Source organism: Dermochelys coriacea, chromosome 3, assembly GCF_009764565.3.
Source record: "Dermochelys coriacea isolate rDerCor1 chromosome 3, rDerCor1.pri.v4, whole genome shotgun sequence".
Classification (NCBI taxonomy): Eukaryota; Metazoa; Chordata; order Testudines; family Dermochelyidae; genus Dermochelys; species Dermochelys coriacea.
The window spans coordinates 98,360,902-98,381,854 of record NC_050070.1 but is presented as its reverse complement, the minus strand read 5'-3'; the positions used below and the strand labels follow the sequence as shown (position 1 = coordinate 98,381,854).

At 43.0% G+C, this 20,953-nt stretch overlaps 1 protein-coding gene across 5 annotated transcripts in view; it reads left to right on the top strand.

Moving 5' to 3' along the window:
* The window catches only part of ECHDC1 (ethylmalonyl-CoA decarboxylase 1), a 57,633-nt gene that overhangs the window by 4,777 nt on the left and 31,903 nt on the right, over window positions 1-20,953 (top strand). For 2 of the 5 annotated variants that reach the window (XM_043510917.1, XM_038395692.2), the window contains exon 2: window positions 18,461-18,682. In XM_043510917.1, the coding sequence (XP_043366852.1) occupies window positions 18,463-18,682 (220 nt within the window). In that variant the 5' untranslated portion in view covers window positions 18,461-18,462. Of the gene's footprint in view, window positions 1-57; window positions 64-16,407; window positions 16,468-18,458; window positions 18,683-20,953 lie in introns of those variants that run through there. The other 3 variants (XM_038395691.2, XM_043510916.1, XM_043510915.1) reach the window with 3 other exon arrangements.

Sequence of the window (20,953 nt, the reverse complement as noted above, 5' to 3'; positions counted from 1 at the left end):
CTAGAATACTGTGTGCAGTTCTGGTCTCCCATGTTTAAAAAGGATGAATTCAAACTGGAGCAGGTACAGAGAAGGGCTACTAGGATGATCCAAGGAATGGAAAACTTGTCTTATGAAAGGAGACTTAAGGAGCTGGGCTTGTTTAGCCTAACTAAGAGAAGGTTGAGGGGAGATATGATTGCTCTCTATAAATATATCAGAGGGATAAATATAGGAGAGGGAGAGGAATTATTTAAGCTCAGCACCAATGTGGACACAAGAACAAATGGGTATAAACTGGCCACCAGGAAGTTTAGACTTGAAATCAGACGAAGGTTTTTAACCATCAGAGGAGTGAAGTTTTGGAATAACCTTCCAAGGGAAGCAGTGGGGGCAAAAGATCTATCTGGTTTTAAGATTCTACTCGATAAGTTTATGGAGGAGATGGTATGATGGGATAATGGGATTTTGGTAAGTAATTGATCTTTAAATATTCAGGGTAAATAGGCGAAATCCCCTGAGATGGGATATTAGATGGATGGGATCTGATTTACTATAGAAAACTCTTTCCTGGGTATCTGGCTGGTGAATCTTGCCCATGTGCTCAGGGTTTGGCTGATTGCCATGTTTGGGGTCGGGAGGGAGTTTTCCTCCAGGGCAGATTGGAGAGGCCCTGGAGGTTTTTTTGCCTTCCTCTGTAGCATGGGGCATGGTTGACTGGAGGGAGGCTTCTCTGCTCCTTGAAGTTTTGAACCATGATTTGAGGACTTCAATAGCTCAGACATGGGTGAGGTTTTTCATAGGAGTGGGTGGGTGACATTCTGTGGCCTGCGCTGTGCAGGAGGTCGGACTAGATGATCAGAGTGGTCCCTTCTGACCTTAGTATCTATAAGCTCACTTCTTAATTTTCAGAGTCACTGGTGTGGTTCTGAACATTGTAAAAAAAAAAAAAAAACCAAAAAAAAAAAAAAAAAACCAAAAAAAAAAAACCATCAATTTTTTCCCCAAGATCAGCTAATACTGTGTGCTGGGATGGTGAAATATTTTGGATTTTGAGCTTTTGATAATATTGTATCTATTTTAAACAGTCAGAAAGAAAGCTTCTCTCTCTCTCTCTCTCTCTCTCTCGTTCTCTCTCTTTCTCTGTGTCAGTATGCCTTGTTGTAACTGTTTTCTTTAGGCCCTGATCCTACATGCTGTTCTGTGCAGATGTACTCCTGCATCCATGAGGGATCCAGTTTGCAAGATCATCCGTATCTGCTAAAAGCAGGGTCTTTCTTTATACTTCACTTTGTATAGCATCTTGTTGGTCCTTAAGAAGTAATCGTAATGAACATATGATTCTCTTGCACTCTGTATTTCCATAGCTTCTACTGTTATATTTAATCTGAATTTTGAAATACCAGACTAATATTTGTGCATTTGGCAAAACAACAATGTTCTCCTGAGATTTTAAAATTAATATTTATATCTTTAGCTCCATCAATGATGAAGCCTTTGGTCTAGGAATTTCCTTACATTATTGAATAACATCTATAACATTTTATATTGATTTTTGGTTTTTATTGGTCTGGTCATCTCGGCACTATTAACGTGATGCTCATAGAATAAGTTTGTCAACATTAAACCAGGCTTGGGTTGTCTATGTCTCTCTCTCCCTGAAGACTGGGAATTATAACCATCTCCATAGATAAGATATATTTGTGTGTGCAAAGCATTCTGGGTGAAATTTGAGAGGAACGCTTTTGAAAACTTGACCTGCTGACGCTAAAATTACTAAAACTTTGTGGGACAAATACATCTTTGATGTAACTCTTATTATTTCAATGAATCTAGCCCTGTACTTTTAATAATCTAGGATTTGGTAGAAGGTGGAGAGTTGCAATTTTTAGTATAGCTATAGTTGGAAGGAGCTCATCAATCATTTATTTATATATAGATGTCTAAAAAGCACCCATCCGACACTAAGTGCTACGTAATCTTTAAAAAAAAAAAATCACTATTTGCTGACCATTTTTTTCACAGGACTCTTCACTAAGTAAAGCAAATACACCCTTATTACTACCTCCTTAGGCAAAAACATTAGAAAATGGATGACTAATAATACCTAGCTCTTATACAGCACTTTTCATCAGTTGATCTCAACACACTTAGCAAGGGAGGCCAGTGTCATTATCCCCCTTTCACAGATGGGAAAACTGAGATGAAGTGACACTTGCCTATAGTTCACCCAACAGGCCGTTGCAGAATTGAGACTGGAACCCAAGTCTCAGTCTATCCAGTGCCCTATCCACTAGACCAGTAGTTTTCAATCTTCATTGCACTGTGACCCCTTTCTGACAACAAAAATTACTACATGACCCCAGGAGCGGGCACTGAAGTCTGAGCCTGCCCAAGCCCTGCCGCCTTGGGTGGGAGGTTGGGGAGGGGGGTTTCAGCCCCAGGCAGGGGGCCTGTAACCCGAACCCAAACGCCTAGCGCTGAAACCTTCAGGCTTTGGCCTCGGGTGGTGGGGCTCAGGCTTCAGCTTCACCCCCAGGCCTCAGCAAGTCTAAGCTGGGGGTCTCGTCCCACAGTTTGAGAACCACTGCAGTAGACCACACTGTGTCCCCACAACAAGGTTACTGCTGTAGTACAGAATGAGAACACAGCATATGCAGTTGAATTTACTATAGAAGGAACCCAGCCAACTTTCCTCCAGGAAGATTTTTGCTCTTAATGAGCTTACTGGGTCCCTATCTGCAGAAGGACAGGGATGGGCTGCGTCATTCTCTCTTGTCAGAAGCACCTTCGTCCCCTCTGACATAGATCATTGGGGCAGGGAGAGACATTCTCTATTGCCAGAGTTTAGTGCATGCAGGGAAAGCTGTAGGAGCCCATTGTCCTGCATAGCCAGGGACGCCAGTGGGTGGCACTTGAAAATTGCCTCTCTCTTCTGTTGCCACAACATCGATCACTGGAGCGCTGCCGACGAACAGAGAGGGCTCCATGCTCAGGCAGCAGCTGTGCAGTCTACAATATTTCTGTGATGCTAAGTCCCGCTGCAAGAGTACATGCGGCCTACTGTGCAGCATACTTGATGGACTTCCCCACACCTTCTATGTCTCTGTGCCAAAAGACACCACTGAGGCCAAGAGCTTAGTGTTCATAAAGGGATTGGCAATTCAAAAGAATGCCATGCCTGATCTCAACTGTGTCTTTAGGGAAGGGGGCGGTCTCTTGGCTATTTAGTATTCCTGAGGGCCACAATCTCCACAGCAGTTGCGTGCTTACCTGCTGTGATTTCTTTGTTGACTGATCTTGTCAGTGTACCAGTGCAAAGTCTGGGCTAATAAAAACATTTACTGTTTGTTACCTTAAATGTAAGGGTTTAATTCAAGTGTGCGTACTACCCTATTATGGCACCAGAGCTGCTTTGGCATCAGCTTATAGAAGCCACCTGGGAGAGACCATTCATCCTGCTTAGCACTTTCATGAGGGCTGCTATCTTATGAGAAAGGAACATTGCCATCCAACACAGCAGTAATCAGTCACATAAAAATAGATAAAGGGAGAGGAAATGTAGCTTCACCCCCCCCCCGACATTTCTGGTAATAAACGTACCTTTATATTCATACACATTTGCAACCATGGCTGGAAGAGTTAGAATAAGAATGTGGTTCCCAACATACTGCAGCAAGTGAAATAGATGCTTTCAGGATGATTGCGTGAAGAAAATGGAAATGAGCTTAAAAATGTATTAAAATAATCACAGAAGACAATTGGCTCAAAGCAGAAAGGCAGTACTGGTCTAAACTTGAATGCTAGCAATGTAAAAAAGACAAAAACGAATGGAGAACAAATACATTAGAAAACATTTGGGTTGCCATCCAAAATATTGAGCTGTTCAAAAATAATGTCTGCAGAAAAAAAAATTAGATGAAAACAGGGATGTGGAATAAATACTAAGCACAGCAAAAGGCAAAAAACTGTGGTAGGTATAGTAGTTTTAAATTAGTCTTGTAATGTTAGTTTAAACTTTTCTCATTCCTTTATTTTAGTAGATCAGTGGTTCATTGGGAATCTACTTATATTAGTTAATCCTCCTTCTCCAACAAGTTTACTTGTCTAGAAGCTAAGAAAGCAGTGTTTTCTAGCGGTTAGAGCAGGGAACTGGGAGCCAGGATTCTAATTCTATTTTCATCACTTCCTATGACTCATTGGCAGGATACTTAAATTTACTGTGCTTCATCCTATTTATCTTTAAAAGGCATGAATTAATAATATGTGCTTCTATAGCACGTTACATGCAAGATACTTATATCTATTGATGATTTAAGCCTCACAACATACCTGTGAAATAAGTATTTTAAAATCATTTTACAGATTTATATATGTATAAGAATGTCCTTACATACTTCCTATCCATATCTCTCTTTTATTTACCAACCTTAGGCTAGATATCATAATATTTCAGAGGCATGTGGGGAGGGTCAGTTAAATTAGTTAATTAGGCAGGCCAGAAAAGAATTTGAAGAGCAACTAGCCAAAGACTCAAAAACTAACAGCAAAAACTTTTGTGAATACTTCAGAAGCAGGTAGCCTGCCAAACAGTCAGTGGGGCCACTGGACAATCAAGGTGCTAAAGGAGCAATCAAGGAAGATAAAGCCATTGTGGAGAAGCTAAATTAATTATTTGCATGGGTTTTCACTGCAGAGGATGTGAGGGAGATTACCACACCTGAGCCATTCTTTTTAGGTGACAAATTTGAGGAACTGTCCCAGAGTCACATGTCAGTAGAGGTGATTTTGGAATGAATTGATAAAGTTGACAGTAAGAAGTCACCAGGACCAGATGGCATTCACCAAAGAGTTCTGAAGGAAATCAGACGTAGTTACAGAACTACTAACTGTGGTGTGTAACCTATAATTTAAATCAGCTTCTGTACAAGATGACTGGAAGATAGCTACTGTGACACCAATTTTTTTAAAAGGCTTCAAAAGGGATTCCGGCAATTACTGGCTGATAAACCTAACTTCTGCACCAGGCAAATTGGTTGAAACTATAGTGACGAACAGAATTATCTGACATGGATGAACACGATTTGTTGGGGAAGAGTCAGTACAGCTTTTGTAAAGGGAAATCATGCCTCAACAATCTATTGGGGGTCAACAAACATGTGGACAAAGGTGATCCAGAGGCTGTTGTCTACGTGGACTTTCAGAAAGCCTTGAATTATTTACTCCCTTTTCCACATGCCAGGAAAGGAGAGCTGAGATGAGGATGTGCCTGGGAGGAGGCCATTGCAGATTTTTCTCCCCTCTCCACATGCAACCGGAGGGAAGCTAGACCAGTAGTCACTGGCAGGCCCATCACCCTTTTGGCAGCATCTAGTAATATTCCTAACAGTTCCCAAATAGTACAGTGTGCCAGGCTGTTGCAGATGGGAGAAAGAAATTGGATTAACAGAATGGGATTGCATGCCCAGGACAAATATGGCAGTTATGTATCGTAGCTCACAGCCTCCCACCTGGTCTTGGAGCATGGAATTGCCTGGTTTAGAGAAGGAATATTGGACACAATTCTGGAGTTTTCTCTTTATCTCTTTTGAAAATAGCTGTCATATCTTTAACTTTCACCTGGACAGTTACCGGAGACATTCAGAAAAGATACAACAGCTCCTCTGTGTGCTGGCATCTCTAACAATGCACAGCACTCCTCTGGCATTGAACTTAAGTATCAACACTGGATATGCATTCAGATGAATCCATGATTTGAAAGTCAAGGGCAAACAAAACCCTAAATCCGTGACTTCAAGAGACCTCCATGACATTCTCTGCTTCAGCCCCAGGGGCTGCAGGACTCTGGAGCTGAGAGCCAGTGGGGCCCTGGCAGGGATACGGCGACAGCATTGACAGGGGGTCCCCTGCAAGGTTCCAGCGACAGGTGACAGACTCCTGAGGGGGCCCTCCTCAGGGTTCCAGCGATGGGCGACAGCCTCGCAAGGGGGGAGGTGAACACCTCTAGCGAGTGGCTGGGGTGTCCCATTTTCTCTTTGGGATATATGGTCACCCTGCAGCTCCCGGCCGCAGGATGGAGGGGGAACCCCACAGCTCCCAGCCACCACGGTGGTGGGGGAAACCATGGAGCCATAGCAGCAAAAGTCACAGACAGGTCACGGCTTCCATGAATTTTTATTTATTGCCTGTGACCTGTCTGTGACTTTTACTAAAAATAACCATGTCAAAATCTTAGCCTTATTGATAACCATCACCAGCCATTGGTGTAGATATATATTAGTGATCACTTGCAATAAGCCAGAGCTCTGGCAAGTTTAAAAACATGCTAAAAATACTAACAGGCCACAATGCTAATTACTCCTGTGTTGACAACCTGTGACTTCTATAGGAAGGTTTGTCATTGAAAAAGTTATTCTATAAATTGATTATGGTACAGATAATAGTGGAGTGTAGCATACCCTGTTTTACTAGGACTTTGTTAGTGGAAGTATAGTCTATCTCATGTACTTGTATGGCCCCCACCATTCTGAGCACCTCACAATCTTTAACATAGTTGTCCCCATATTACATATGAACCAGCGTCTCTCAAGTCCTATTGGGCCATTCTATCTTCTTGGCCAGTTGGTTCTGTATAGTCATATTATAATCCAAGAATTTAGCAACTTTACTTGATTGGTTTAACCGAGAATATTTATAATTAAAGAATCCAAACAGCATTTGTTATATTTACTCCATTCTGTTGTACTTTTACGATAAACAACCTGCAAAAATCAATTCCAGCCATTCCGTGGGCTGCAACTACTCCACACTGACTGAAATTTTTTTTTTTTTTTGGTTAGAGATCAATAAAACTTCCTTTGGTATGAAAGAGCTAAATGCTTAAATTCCATGCTTGTCCTAAGTGGTCTTTCAAGTCCTGTTGTCCTAGGTGGTTATCTTTCTCAGACTGAGCTGTTAAAAAAAAAAAAAAAATCTTTTTTTTCATTGAATTAGAAAATGTTGTACAGTGACCAGTATTATGGAGGATGGTGAAAAATAATTCCATGATAATACCTTGTCTTGTATGAGTCATTAATCATTACTCATGATCAGCAGGCAATGATGTCCAATTTGTTTTCAAATCTTTCACTTGCTGATGCTCTTTATTACCATAGCAATAATAGTAAAAAAGCCTGTTAATGCAGACAGCCACACACGATTTAAATTGTCAGATTTTTTTCTGGAATAAAATTTCCATAGCTTGAGTCTATTTTGCTCTTAACTTATTTTTTTTTTAACAGGCAAAATTTAAAATATCAAACGTGATCATATAGGTATAATTTGGCAGTGAATTACACAAAAAACTCAGACCTCTCTTTTTATTAGTTTATGCTTTGGAGGCAGTCACTGACTGCACTGACAGTTAAATGTAGAGTATTGTTTTTTGTGGTGACTGTGGAAATTTTGAGTCTGTGAAAATGGGGGACTAATAGCACTGCATTAAGTCAAGCATAATAAAGGAAAGCACAGTGCAAGCTATCCCACACAGCTTTGCTAACACACCTGGATCATCCCTGCTTCTCTAGTCTGTCCTCTTTTGAGCAGAGACTAGCAGCTGTGAAGTAGCTTTTATTATGTGGTAGCATGTCCAGTATAGACTATAGAAGGGTCAGAAGATTGAGGTCATCAACCTATTTTCATCTGTGAATTCAGGTTGCCATAATGAAAAACTAGTGAATTAGACCACTTTGTCATGTACGTTTGTGTTATGTATTCTTCTTCTTTATCTTATGGAAGTCCTGAAAGGCCTATTATGCTAGGTGCTGTGCAAACAGAAAACAGAAGATCTATCAAAAAGACCAGACAGAAAAGCAACTTAAGTTTAAAAAAAAAAAAAAAAAGCAGCTTTGGAAATCTGTTAAGTCTATACTTGGAGCACAAAAACAATTGAAACAATTCTAAAATGTGATTATTGAAATGTCATGGGCAGAAGAAGGTGTGTGATTAAATAGAGTTTGGAGTTATAAACAGTATAAAAAATTGATCTCAGAACAAGAAGTACAAATTAATTTATCACTAACTTGGTAGCTTTTTTTTTTTTTTTTTTAAGTCTCTCTCTCTCATATTCTAATGTAAAATGGAAATAGTCTGTCATGGATGAAGATAACACCTTATACTTAACAAGTAATTCTGTCTTTTGAGGTATTTTAGGAGAAGCTTTCCATAGCTATCCCTGTAAAATGAACCCTTTCCCTGCTGCTGTGTGTCATTGCAGAATATATATACGCGCGTGCGCGTGCACGCACACACACACACACACACCTTTTTTATTTATTTAGGGGAGAAGAAGCAAACACAAGGTTTATGGCCTCAGTAGTCTTACAGTTATTTTCAATATACCATGAAAAGTCAGAAATGGACTGAGAGCTCACAGGTGAACAGGTGTTGGCCACTCAGTAAAGGGTGACATTGCTGGCTGTAAAACATAAAATCTTCATTGATATAGATTGCAGATGACACAAAAATTGGGGGAGTGGTAAATAATGAAGAGGACAGGTCACTGATACAGGGAAATCTGGATTTCTTAGTAAACTGGTCACAAGCAAACAATAAGAAAAGGAGTACTTGTGGCACCTTAGAGACTAAAAAATTTATTAGAGCATAAGCTTTCGTGAGCTACAGCTCACTTCATCGGATGCATTTGGTGGAAAAAACAGAGGGGAGATTGATATACATACACAGAGTACTTGAAACAATGGGTTTATCATACACACTGTAAGGAGAAAATGAGTACTTGTGGCACCTTAGAGACTAACTGTAAGGAGAGTGATCACTTAAGATAAGCCATCACCAGCAGCAGGGGCAGGAAAGGAGGAAAACCTTTCATGGTGACAAGCAAGGTAGACTATTTCCAGCAGTTAACAAGAATATCTGAGGAACAGTGGGGGGTGGGGTGGGGTGGGGGGGAGAAATACCATGGGGAAATAGTTTTACTTTGTGTAATGACTCATCCATTCCCAGTCTCTATTCAAGCCTAAGTTAATTGTATCCAGTTTGCAAATTAATTCCAATTCAGCAGTCTCTCATTGGAGTCTGTTTTTGAAGCTTTTTTGTTGAAGGATAGCCACTCTTAGGTCTGTAATCGAGTGACCAGAGAGATTGAAGTGTTCTCCAACTGGTTTTTGAATGTTATAATTCTTGACGTCTGATTTGTGTCCATTCGTTTTAAGGTGCCACAAGTACTCCTTTTCTTTTTGCGAATACAGACTAACATGGCTGCTACTCTGAAGCAAACAATATGCATTTTAAAACAGCTATGTGTAAATGTACATATCTAGGAACAAAGAATGCAGGCCATATTTACAGGATTGGGGGCTCTATCCTGGGAAGCAGTGTGACTCTGAAAAAGATTTGGGGGTCATGATGAATAATCAGCTGAACATAAGATCCCAATGTGACCTTGTTGCTAAAAGAACTAATGCGATCCTGAGATGCATAAACAGGATATTCTCAAGTAGGGGTAGAGAGGTTATTTTGCCTGTGCATTTGGTATTGGTATGACATCTGCTGAAATACAGTGTTCAGTTCTGGTGCTCCCAATTCAAGAAGGATGTTGATATACTGGAGAGAGTTCAGGGAAGAGGCACAAGAATGATTAAAGGATTTTAAAAAATGCCTTATATTAATAAACTTAAGAAGATCAATCTATTTAGCTTAAAAAAGAGAAGGTTAAGGAGTGACTTGATTACCTTCTATAAATATCTACATGGGGAACAAATATTTAATACTGAGCTCTTCGCTCTAACAGAGAAAGGTATAACACAGTCCAGTGGCTGGAAGTTGAAGCTAGACAAATTCAGACAGGAAATAAAGTGTAAATTTATAATGGTGATTCCAATTGATCATTGGAACAATTTACCAACGGTGGTGATGGATTCTCCATCAATGGCAATTTTTAAATCAAGATGGGATGTTTTTCTAAAAGATCTGCTCTAGGAATGATTTTGGGGACGTTCTATGACCTGTGTTATACAGGAGGTTAGACTAGATCAGGGTTTCTCAACCCATGTGTCGGGACCCAAAATTGGATCGCCAAAAGGTTTCTAAGTCCTGGTCTACACTAGGCGTTGAGGTCAAATTTAGCAACGTGAAATCGATGTAACCCTGCACCCATCCACGTGACAAAGCCCTTTGTTTCGACTTAAAGGGCTCTTAAAATCGATTTCCTTACTCCACCCCCGACAAGGGGATTAATGCTGAAATCGGTTTTGCTGGGTCAAATTTGGGGTACTGTGGACGCAGTTAGATGGTATTGGCCTCTGGGAGCTATCCCAGAGTGCTCCATTGTGACCACTCTGGACAGCACTCTCAACTCAGATGCACTGACCAGGTAGACAGGAAAAGGCCCGCGAACCTTTGAATGTCAATTTCCTGTTTGGCCAGTGTGGCAAGCTGCAGGTGACCATACAGAGCTCATCAACAGAGGTGACCATGATGGAGTCCCAGAATTGCAAAAGAGCTCCAGTATAGACCGAACAGGAGGTACAGGATCTGATCGCTGTATGGGGAGAGGAATCCGTGCTATCAGAACTATGTTCCAGTTTTCGAAATGCCAAAACATTTCTGAAAATCTCCCAGGGCATGAAGGACAGAGGCCATAACAGGGACCCGAAGCAGTGCTGCGTGAAACTTAGGCTTGCCTCAGCTTCTTATCAGAAAACCAGAGAGGTGAATGGTCGCTCCGGGTTAGAGCTCCAAACATGCCGCTTCTATGATGAGCTGCATGCCATTTTAGGGGGTTCAACCACCACTACCCCAGCCGTGTTGTTTGACTCCTTCAATGGAGATGGAGGCAACACGGAAGCAGGTTTTGGGGATGAGGAAGACGATGATGATGATGAGCTTTTAGATAGCTCACAGCAAATGAACGGAGAAACCGGTTTTCCCGACAGCCAGGAACTGTTTCTCACCCTGGACCTGGAGCCAGTACCCCTGAAGCCATCCAAGGCTGCCTCCCAGACCCACCAGGTGGAGAAGGGACCTCTGGTGAGTGTACCTTTTAAAATACTATACAAGGCTTAAAAGCCAGCATGTTTAATGATTGATTTGCCCTGGCATTCGTGGCTCTCCTCGATATACTCCCAAAGCCTTTGCAAAAGGTTTCTGGGGAGGGCAGCCTTATTCCATCCACCATGGTAGGACACTTTACCACTCCAGGCCAGTAGTACGTACTCGGGAATCAGTGTAGAACAAAGCATTGCAGTGTATGTTTGCTGGCGTTCAAACAACATCCGTTCTTTATCTCTCTGTATTATCCTCAGGAGAGTGATATTATTCATGGTCACCTGGTTGAAATAGGGTGCTTTTCTTAAGGGGACATTCAGAGGTGCCTGTTCCTGCTGGGCTGTTTGCCTATGGCTGAACAGAAATGTTCCCCGCTGTTAGCCACGCGGTGGGGGGAGGCAAAATGCGACCTTGTAACGAAAGCACATGTACTATGTATGTAATGTTAACAGCAAGGTTTACTGTGAAAGAGAGTACCCATTGTTCTATAAAATGTGTCTTTTCAAATACCACTGTCCCTTTTTTTTTCTCCACCAGCTGCATGTGTTTCAAGGATCACAGGATCTTCTCCTTCCCAGAGGCTAGCGAAGATTAGAAGGCAAAAAAAACACACTCGTGATGAAATGTTGTTTGAGCTCATGCTGTCCTCCCACACTGACAGAGCACAGACGAATGCATGGAGGCAGACAATGTCAGAGTGCAGGAAAGCACAAAATGACTGGGAGGAGAGGTGGTAGGCTGAAGAGAGTAAGTGGCAGGCTGAAGAGAGGGCTGAAGCTGAAAGGTGGCGGCAGCATGTTGAGAGGAGGCAGGATTCAATGCTGAGACTGCTGGAGGATCAAACTAATATGCTCCAGCGTATGGTTGAGCTGCAGGAAAGGCAGCAGGAGCACAGACCGCCGCTACAGCCCCTGTGTAACCAACCGCCCTCCTCCCCAAGTTCCATAGCCTCCTCACCCAGACGCCGAAGAATGCGGTGCGGGGGGGGCCTCCGGCCACCCAGCCACTCCACCCCAGAGGATTGCCCAAGTAACAGAAGGCTGGCATTCAATAAGTTTTAAACTTTTAAAGTGCTGTGTGGCCTTGTCCTTCCCTCTCCACCACCCCTCCTGGGATACCTTGGTAATTATCCCCCTATTTGTGTGATGAATTAATAAAGAATGCATGAATGTGAAGCAACAATGACTTTATTGCCTCTGCAAGTGGTGATCGAAGGGAGGTGGGGAGGGTGATTAGCTTACAGGGAAGTAGAGTGAACCAAGGGGCGGGGGGTTTCATCAAGGAGAAACAAACAGAACTTTCACACCGTAGCCTGGCCAGTCATGAAACTGATTTTCAAAGCTTCTCTGATGCGCACTGCACCCTCCTGTGCTCTTCTAACCGCCCTGGTGTCTGGCTGTGCGTAACCAGCAGCCAGGCGATTTGCCTCAAGCTCCCACCCCACCATAAACGTCTCCCCCTTACTCTCACAGATATTGTGGAGTGCACAGCAAGCAGTAATAACAGTGGGAATATTGGTTTCGCTGAGGTCTAACCGAGTCAGTAAACTGCGCCAGCATGCTTTTAAACGTCCAAATGCATAGTCTATCACCATTCTGCACTTGCTCAGCCTGTAATTGAAGAGCTCCTGACTACTCTCCAGGCTGCCTATGTATGGCTTCATGAGCCGTGGCATTAAGGGGTAGGCTGGGTCCCCAAACATAACTATAGGCATTTCAACATCCCCAATGGTTATTTTCTGGTCTGGGAAGAAAGTCCCTTCCTGCAGCTTTTGAAACAGACCAGAGTTCCTGAAGATGCGAGCGTCATGTACCTTTCCCGGCCATCCCACGTTGATGTTGGTGAAACGTTCCTTGTGATCCAACAGTGCTTGCAGCACTATTGAAAAGTACCTCTTGCGGTTTATGTACTCGCTGGCTTGGTGCTCCCAAGATAGGGATATGGGTTCCGTCTATGGCCCCACCACAGTTAGGGAATCCCATTGCAGCAAAGCCATCCACTATGACCTGCACATTTCCCAGGGTCACTACCCTTGATATCAGCAGATCTTTGATTGCGTTGGCTACTTGCATCACAGCAGCCCCCACAGTAGATTTGCCCACTCCAAATTGATTCCCGACTGATGGGTAGCTGTCTGGCGTTGCAAGCTTTCACAGGGCTATTGCCACTCGCTTCTCAATTGTGGGGGCTGCTCTCATCTTGGTATTCTTGCGCCTCAGGGCAGGGGAAAGCAAGTCACAAAGTTCCATGAAAGTGCCCTTATGCATGCGAAAGTTTCGCAGCCACTGGGAATCGTCCCAGACCCACAATACTATGCTGTCCCACCCGTCTGTGCTTGTTTCCCAGGCCCAGAATCGGCGTTCCACCACATGAGCCTGCCCCATTAGCACCATGATGCCCACATTGCCAGGGCACGTGCTTTGAGAGAAGTCTGTGTCCATGTCCTCATCACTCTCATAACCGCGCTGACGTCGCCTACTCGCCCGGTTTCGCTTTGCCAGATTCTGGTGCTGCATATACTGCTGGATAATGAGTGTGGTGGTTAATGTGCTCCTAATTGCCAAAGTGATCTGAGCGGGCTCCATGCTTGCCGTGGTATGGCGTCTGCACAGAAAAAAGGCGCGGAACGATTGTCTGTCGGAGGGTTGGCTTACAGGGAATTAAAATCAACAAAGGGGGTGGCTTTGCGAGAAACTGTATGGCTGCCTCAAGGATAGAACTCAAAACTGGGGTTAGCAGGCCGTTGATTTCACAGAGGGAGGGAGGAAGGAGAAAATGAATACAAAACAAATTTGGTCTATTTCTTGTTTTGAGCCACTTCCTCTATCTTTATACATCTTGCTGGCAGCAGACTGTGCAGTATGACCGCTAGCCATCATCACCTCCTGAGTGCTCGGCAGAAGATGGTGCAGTATGACTACTAGCCATCGTCTTCTGCTAGCTGCAGATTAAAAGACAATGCACTGCCGGTAGGACTCAATCGACATGAGACAAAACAAGGGAAATGACCTGGCTGAGTCACTCCCATATTTGCCCAGGCGCCCGATTAAAAGAGCACCCAGGACTACGTCGACGACGGCTACCAGTCTGCTGCCAAAAGGCAATAAACTGCTGCTGTGTAGCAATGCAGTACCATGTCCGCCAGCACCCAGGAGACATACGGTGACGGTTAGCTGAACAGGCTCCATGCTTGCCATGGTATAGTGTCTACACAGGTAACTCAAGAAAAATGGCGCAAAACGATTGTCTGCCCTTGCTTTTACGGAGGGAGGGAACGGGGGCCTGACGATACGTATCCAGAACCACCCGCGACAATGTTTTAGCCCCATCAGGCACTGGGATTTCTATCCAGAATTCAAATGGGCGGTGGACACTGCGGGAACTGTGGGATAGCTACCCACAGTGCAAAGCTCCGGAAGTCGATGGTTGCCTCAGTACTGCGGACACAGTCCGCTGACTACATGCACTTAGAGCATTTGTGTGGGGACACACACACTCGACTGTATAAAAACGCTTTCTAAAAAACCGACTTCTATAAATTTGACCTAATTTTGTAATGTAGACATATCCAAAGGGTCTCATGACAGCAGGTCCATAACCAGGGTAGGGAAAGTAGGGCAGCCACCCAGGGCGCAAAGCTGAGGGAGTGAGAGGGAATGCCAAAAAATTGTGATAGGGAGTAGAGCCCTGCAGCAGGTATGATATTGCCACCCTTATTTCTGTGCTACTGCTGGCAGTGGTAGTGTTGCCTTCACAGTTGGGTGACCGGAGCAAGGTGGCTGCTGGCTGGGGTGTTCATGTTGTTTGTGGTGCAGGAGGACTAATTTTTTAATCCCACTCCTGTCCCACCCATGCAATGCCCACCCGCTTCTGCATTGTTTGTTGAATTTTTATCCCACTGCCATAATAGCGGGAGATAAAAGTTCAACAAACAATGAGGGAGCAGGTGGGAGTGGGTATTGTGGGGAGGGAGCAGGATTAAAAAAATAGTCCCCTTGCAGGGCACTAGTAGGGGGCACAAATATGCTTGCTCGCCATGGGCACTAAAATGCCTAGTTACAGCACTGCATGGCAGCTCTTGTGCCTCCTGTCCTACAGGGCGGGCTCGGTTCGCCTCTCTACTCCAGACACGGCAGTCTCTGTGGTACCACTGCTACTCAGGCTTGGCCGAGCCATCATGATGACGGGAGTCTGGGTAGGCCAAATTTGAGTGAGGGGCAGTGCAACTCCATGAACCAGGTCACAATTCCATTCTCACAAATTTAGTCTAGTGAGGGAGAGTGGAGCCAAACCTGAGTAGCGCTGCAACCCTGGAGGTTGCAATGTCTTGAATGGAGAGCCAAGCCCAGCCACACGCACAGCACAAGTGCTGCAGGACTCACCACTGTGGGGTGAGTGCTGGGCAGGACCTCCACCCTCCAGATGCAGGACCTGACTGAAACTGCCCCAGGGCCTCCTCCCCCAGACTATTTACTGGGTCACAACAGGTCATAAACATTTACAAATGAGACCAAAAAGGTTGAGAACCACTGGTTGAGATCTCAGTGGTCACTTCTGACATTGGAAGCTATGAAAGATAAACATGTCAGTATCAGCATTGTTCACCCTTCACTCTTTTTATTTAGGTTCTGAAAATTAAAATTTAGGTTCTGAAAAGTGTGTGCATGTACATATATAATTTATTAATTTGCTATATTTTTAGCAAACACATGTCCATTCACTCTCTACACGACTTAAAAGCCAGCTATCAAAAATTCTCTTCATTATGAATAAACTTTGGTTCGGGTTCAGATCAGAGCTGCTTTCCAGAAAGAACCCTTAGGATTGACAAAAAGTTCCTTTGGCTTTTTGTCCTATTCTGAGAACAGAAACACTGCAGCACGTCTCTCAATGGTCTTTCTTAGGCTATGTCTACACTAGCACTTATGTCGCTCAGGGCTGTGAAGAAGCCAGCCCCCTGAGCGACATAAGTTACATCGACCTAAGTGCCAATGTGGACAGCATTATCTCGGCAGGAGAGCTTCTCCAACCAACATAGCTACTGCTGTTGAGAGTGGATTAATTAAGTCAATAGGAGAGCTCTCTCCCGTCACATTAGAGCGGCTACGTGAGAGATTACAGTAGCGCAGCTGCACTGGTGCACCTATGCTGCTGTAAGCTCTCTAGTGTAGCCATAGTCTTAGTCTCTTATGTTCCTCTCCTTTTTCCCTTTATACTGGTTCTTGTCTAACAGGCATCTGTGGTTTTAAAAGCTCTTGCAGGAAAATGGTATAAATGTGTTATGTCTTTGACGTGGCAACGGGACACTCCAGAGTTTTCTTGGGCAAAGGCAGGACTGGTCTAGGAAGTTATAAAGCAATAATCATACTCAAATCCTTTCCATAGATCTCCTGGGAACAGTTTTCTTGACCTCATATGACAGCATTCAACAGACTTTTTCCTCAGGTTAGTTGCCTCCAGCTAACACAGATCTTTCCCCCCAGGTCCTTGTGAAATCATTTGTGGACAATTATGCCCTGTTAGAAACTTCTTTCCATGGGGAGGAACTTCCTGTAATTTTTAGATTTAGATTTTGGTCAGTAAAAATACAGGGTTGCTGTAAAATTACAGTTCTAACTATCTGGTTATTTTTCACATACATGAACACAACAAAGTATAGCTCCCAGGAAGAGACACTCTATATACCAAAAAAACGAGGAATACTTGTGGCACCTTAGAGACTAACACATTTATTTGAGCATAAGCTTTCGTGGGCTAAAGCCCACTTCATCAGATGCATGTAGTGGAAAATACGATAGAAAGCCAGTCCTCGCTCACAGACAGCCCTCCAACCTGAAGCAAGTACCAGCAACAACACAACAAAAACACTAACCCAGGAACCTATCCTTTCAACAAAGCCCATTGCCAACTCTGTCCACATATCTATTCAAGGGACACCATTATAATCACAAAAGCCACATTATCAGAGGCTTGTTCACCTGCACATCTACCAGTGTGATATATGCCATCATGTGCCAGCAATGCCCCTCTGCAATGTACATTGGCCAAACCAGACAGTCTCTATGCAAAAGAATAAATGGACACAAATCAGATGTCAAGAATTATAACATTCAAAAACCAGTAGGAGAACACTTCAACCTCCTTGGATGACACTCAGTTACAGACCTAAAAGTTGCAATTCTTCAACAAACAAACTTCAAAATCAGACTCCAACAAGAAACTGCAGAACTGGAATTAATTTGTAAACTGGCCACCATTAAACTAGGCTTGAATAAAGACTGGAAGTGGATGAGTCATTACACATACTAAAAAGAAAAGGAGTACTTGTGGCACCTTAGAGACTAACAAATAAATTTGAGCATAAGCTTTCGTGAGCTACAGCTCACTTCATCATGCATCTGATGAAGTGAGCTGTAGCTCACGAAAGCTTATGCTCAAATAAATTTGTTAACCTCTAAGGTGCCACAAGTACTCCTTTTCTTTTTGCGGATACAGACTAACACGGCTGCTACTCTGAAACAAACTAAAAACTATTTCCCTATGCTTATTTCCCCTCTACTGTTACTCACACTTTCTTGTAAACTGTTTGAAATGGGCCATCCTGATTATCACTACAAAAGTTGTTTTTTCTCCTGCTGATAATAGCCCACATTAATTGATTAGTCTCGTTAGAGTTGGTATGGCAACCCTCATTTTTTCATGTTCTCTGTGTGTGTGTATCTTCCTATTGTATTTTTCATTGCATGCATCTGATGAAGTGGGCTTTAGCCCATGAAAGCTTATGCTCAAATAAATGTGTTAGTCTCTAAGGTGCCACAAGTATTCCTCGTTCTTTTTGCTGATACAGACTAACATGGCTACCACTCTAAAATCTGTAGATTAACTGGAGAAGACCCTTGCAACCAATAGGAAATCTGTAAAACGAAGGGTTCATCATAGAAAGACCTGATATATCCATAACAATACTGATGCTTTTGTATGCCACTCTAATTATATCGGCCACTATAATTATGTATATATGGTTATTAGTAGTTCTGGAAGAGAAGTCCCTTTCCTCAGACTGGTGTAGAGTAAACAGCTAGAAAACCTCAGTAATTAACTATGTTTATTGAGCAGGTCATTCCAGCCTCATCCTTAGGGTTCTTAAATTACTTTAAGGGTGGAATTTCCAAACATGCTCAGTGTAGGCCTAACTTTTCTCCCATTGAAATCAGTGGTAAAACCCACTGGGTCAGTGGGAGCTGAATTAGATGAAACCTGAGTGCTTTTGCAAATCTCCTCCTAAGTATCCAGCTTCAGGTCTGTGGCTTTTCTGTGACTGTTTCACTTGAAAGATTAATCTTACAAGATCCTATTTCTCTATTAAAGAACTGGATTGGATCTGAAAGAGAGAAAATAGCTAAGGTGTGATCATTTTCTGCTGTGTGTTTCCTTCCAGAAATGGCAGTCTCTCTTTGGAAAAGTTTACTCCAAACCACAAAGAGTAGACTGTTCCTGCAAAGAGGTGTGTCACTTTATAATGGTGCCCATGGCTTTGAGGAAGAAGTGATAAAGAAAAAACTTCAGCAGTTTGGTGGTGGATCCATCAACCTTTCTAAGGAAGACAATGGCATTAGAGTCCTGACCTTGAACAACCCAAAGCAAATGAATGCATTCACAGGTACTGACAATGTGTGAGGATTTATTTATTTATGTTGCAGTTACCCTACAGTTTTGCTGGTCTCATTTATTTTGATCTCGTTTCTGTTGGATTTAGTGTACGGGTGCTGGGGGGACTTGGTGGCTTGTGATATACAGGAGGTCAGACTAAATGGTCTAGTGGTCCCTTTGAGTCTTAAACTATATGACTCTGAAAAATTATGCCCATAACTATGTCACAGTTAGAAATAAGAGGTCATGATTTTTGATTAGAGATTCATTAACTGATTACTGTTCTGCACAATAACTCCGTAGTAAACATAAAAACACAAGAAACTTTAGACACTGGACAAAGCCATCTGTCAGAACATGCCTGCCCTTTTTTCAGTCAGCTCAATCCTTCCTTCCTTTTCTTTCTCTTTATACTTTACTCCTTCCATCCATACCAGCTATTCTAGAAGCAAATAAAAATAATTGTGTCTTTCAACTCAAAACACTTGATAAATGTTGGCAGATATCATGATGCCCATTTTGTAGATTGGGAAATTGAGGTGCAAGGAGGACTTGAACGTAGTTTCTCCAACTTGCATTCTACTCTCCATCACCCAGCACTTTATAGTTTGGCTTTTTCCAACCACATATACCAACCTGTCCACCCTTTCTTCTTCCATCAGTTTTACACGTAACATACCAACTTATTTACTAAAGGATGAATGTTCTCAGCCTAGTTAGAAACATCCTAAGATGTCATTACACAAAGTAAAACTATTTCCCCGTGTTATTTCTCCCCCCCGCAGCCCCATCCCCCACTGTTCCTCAGATGTTCTTGTTAACTCCTGGAAATGGCCTACCTTGATTATCACCACAAAAGGTTTTCCTCCTTTCCCCCCCTCCTTCCTGCTGGTAATAGCTCATCTTAAGTGATCACTCTCCTTACAGTGTGTATAATAAAACCCATTGTTTCATGTTCTCTGTGTGTGTATATAAATCTCCCCACTGTATTTTCCACCGAATGCATCCGATGAAGTGAGCTGTAGCTCACGAAAGCTTATGCTCAAATAAATTTGTTAGTCTCTCAGGTGCCACAAGTACTCCTTTTCTTTTTGCGAATACAGACTAACACGGCTGCTACTCTGAAACTTCTGTGTCTAAATTCCCCATTTTTAAAATGAGGATATAAATCCTTACAGACTTACCATATCTCTTCTCTCATTTGCATTCCCCAGGAAAAATGTGCCAAAAAAATAATAATGATCACATGAACATTCTAAAGGCAGCCCTCATCACTGCAGAAGCAGTAGCAACAGCCATAATCCTGGGAATGCCTGGGAGCTGCTGAAGGATCCCTAGTAGCAGGAGTAGGTGATAGAGCTAGAAAATTAGGAGAAAGTTAGGAAATGCCAGTTTTAAGGTTGTCTGTGCAACCTTAATTCATGTCAGGATCCTGACAAAGGCATTCAGAGCTAATGGTCAGAGCAGTGTCAAACCCAAGCCAGAGAGTGGTGAAGGAGTTAGTAGTCAAGTGCCAGGCCGAGGTTGATATCAAAGGTTAGAATCCAAGTCAGGTGTCAGGGTCTAGGTCAGGAAGTGAAGTCCAAATTAAGCCAAGGTCAAAACCAGGAGTTAAGAGCAGAAAGCAAGAGTTAAGGTCATGGCAGCTACAGAAGATCTGCCCTGTTGCCTGGACACTTCCTGGAACACCATTTGGGTTTATATAAGGCGGGGAGTCAATCAGGAGACATGAAGCTACTGCCTGTCGGACCCCTTGAGGCAGGACTTCCTGTGGTTTGTGTATGTAGATAGTCATGGATAGTGGAGCGAGCAGTGACTGCTGCTGCTGGGTGGCAGCGTGGAGGTGTTTGCTGACGACAGCTCTGTAGCCCTAGCTTTGAGACTTGCTAAGACTTACAGTTCAGCCCCCTTATGCATATACATCACAGTACAGACTTTAATTACACAATCATATGCTGTGTTTTCCACAGGATCCCTGCCTCATTCAGTACATCCAGGACGTACAAGGGGGCTGAATTAAGGTTGTATGGATACCCGTAAATCTGGCATTTCCTAACATTTGGTTCTCTTAATTTTTTTATGTAATATATCAATGTAGGCACATTATGTTTATTTTTAGCCAATTTAATATGCATCAAAGGTTCTAGACTGACAGCCTTGGAAATTTGTATTCACCCATAACAGCTAGAAAGCTTCCCCACCAGTGTGCCTCCCAATCCTCACCTCAAGGAAGACCCTCGAGGAGATGAGATGACAGTTAATTCATTCTCTGTGTTAATTC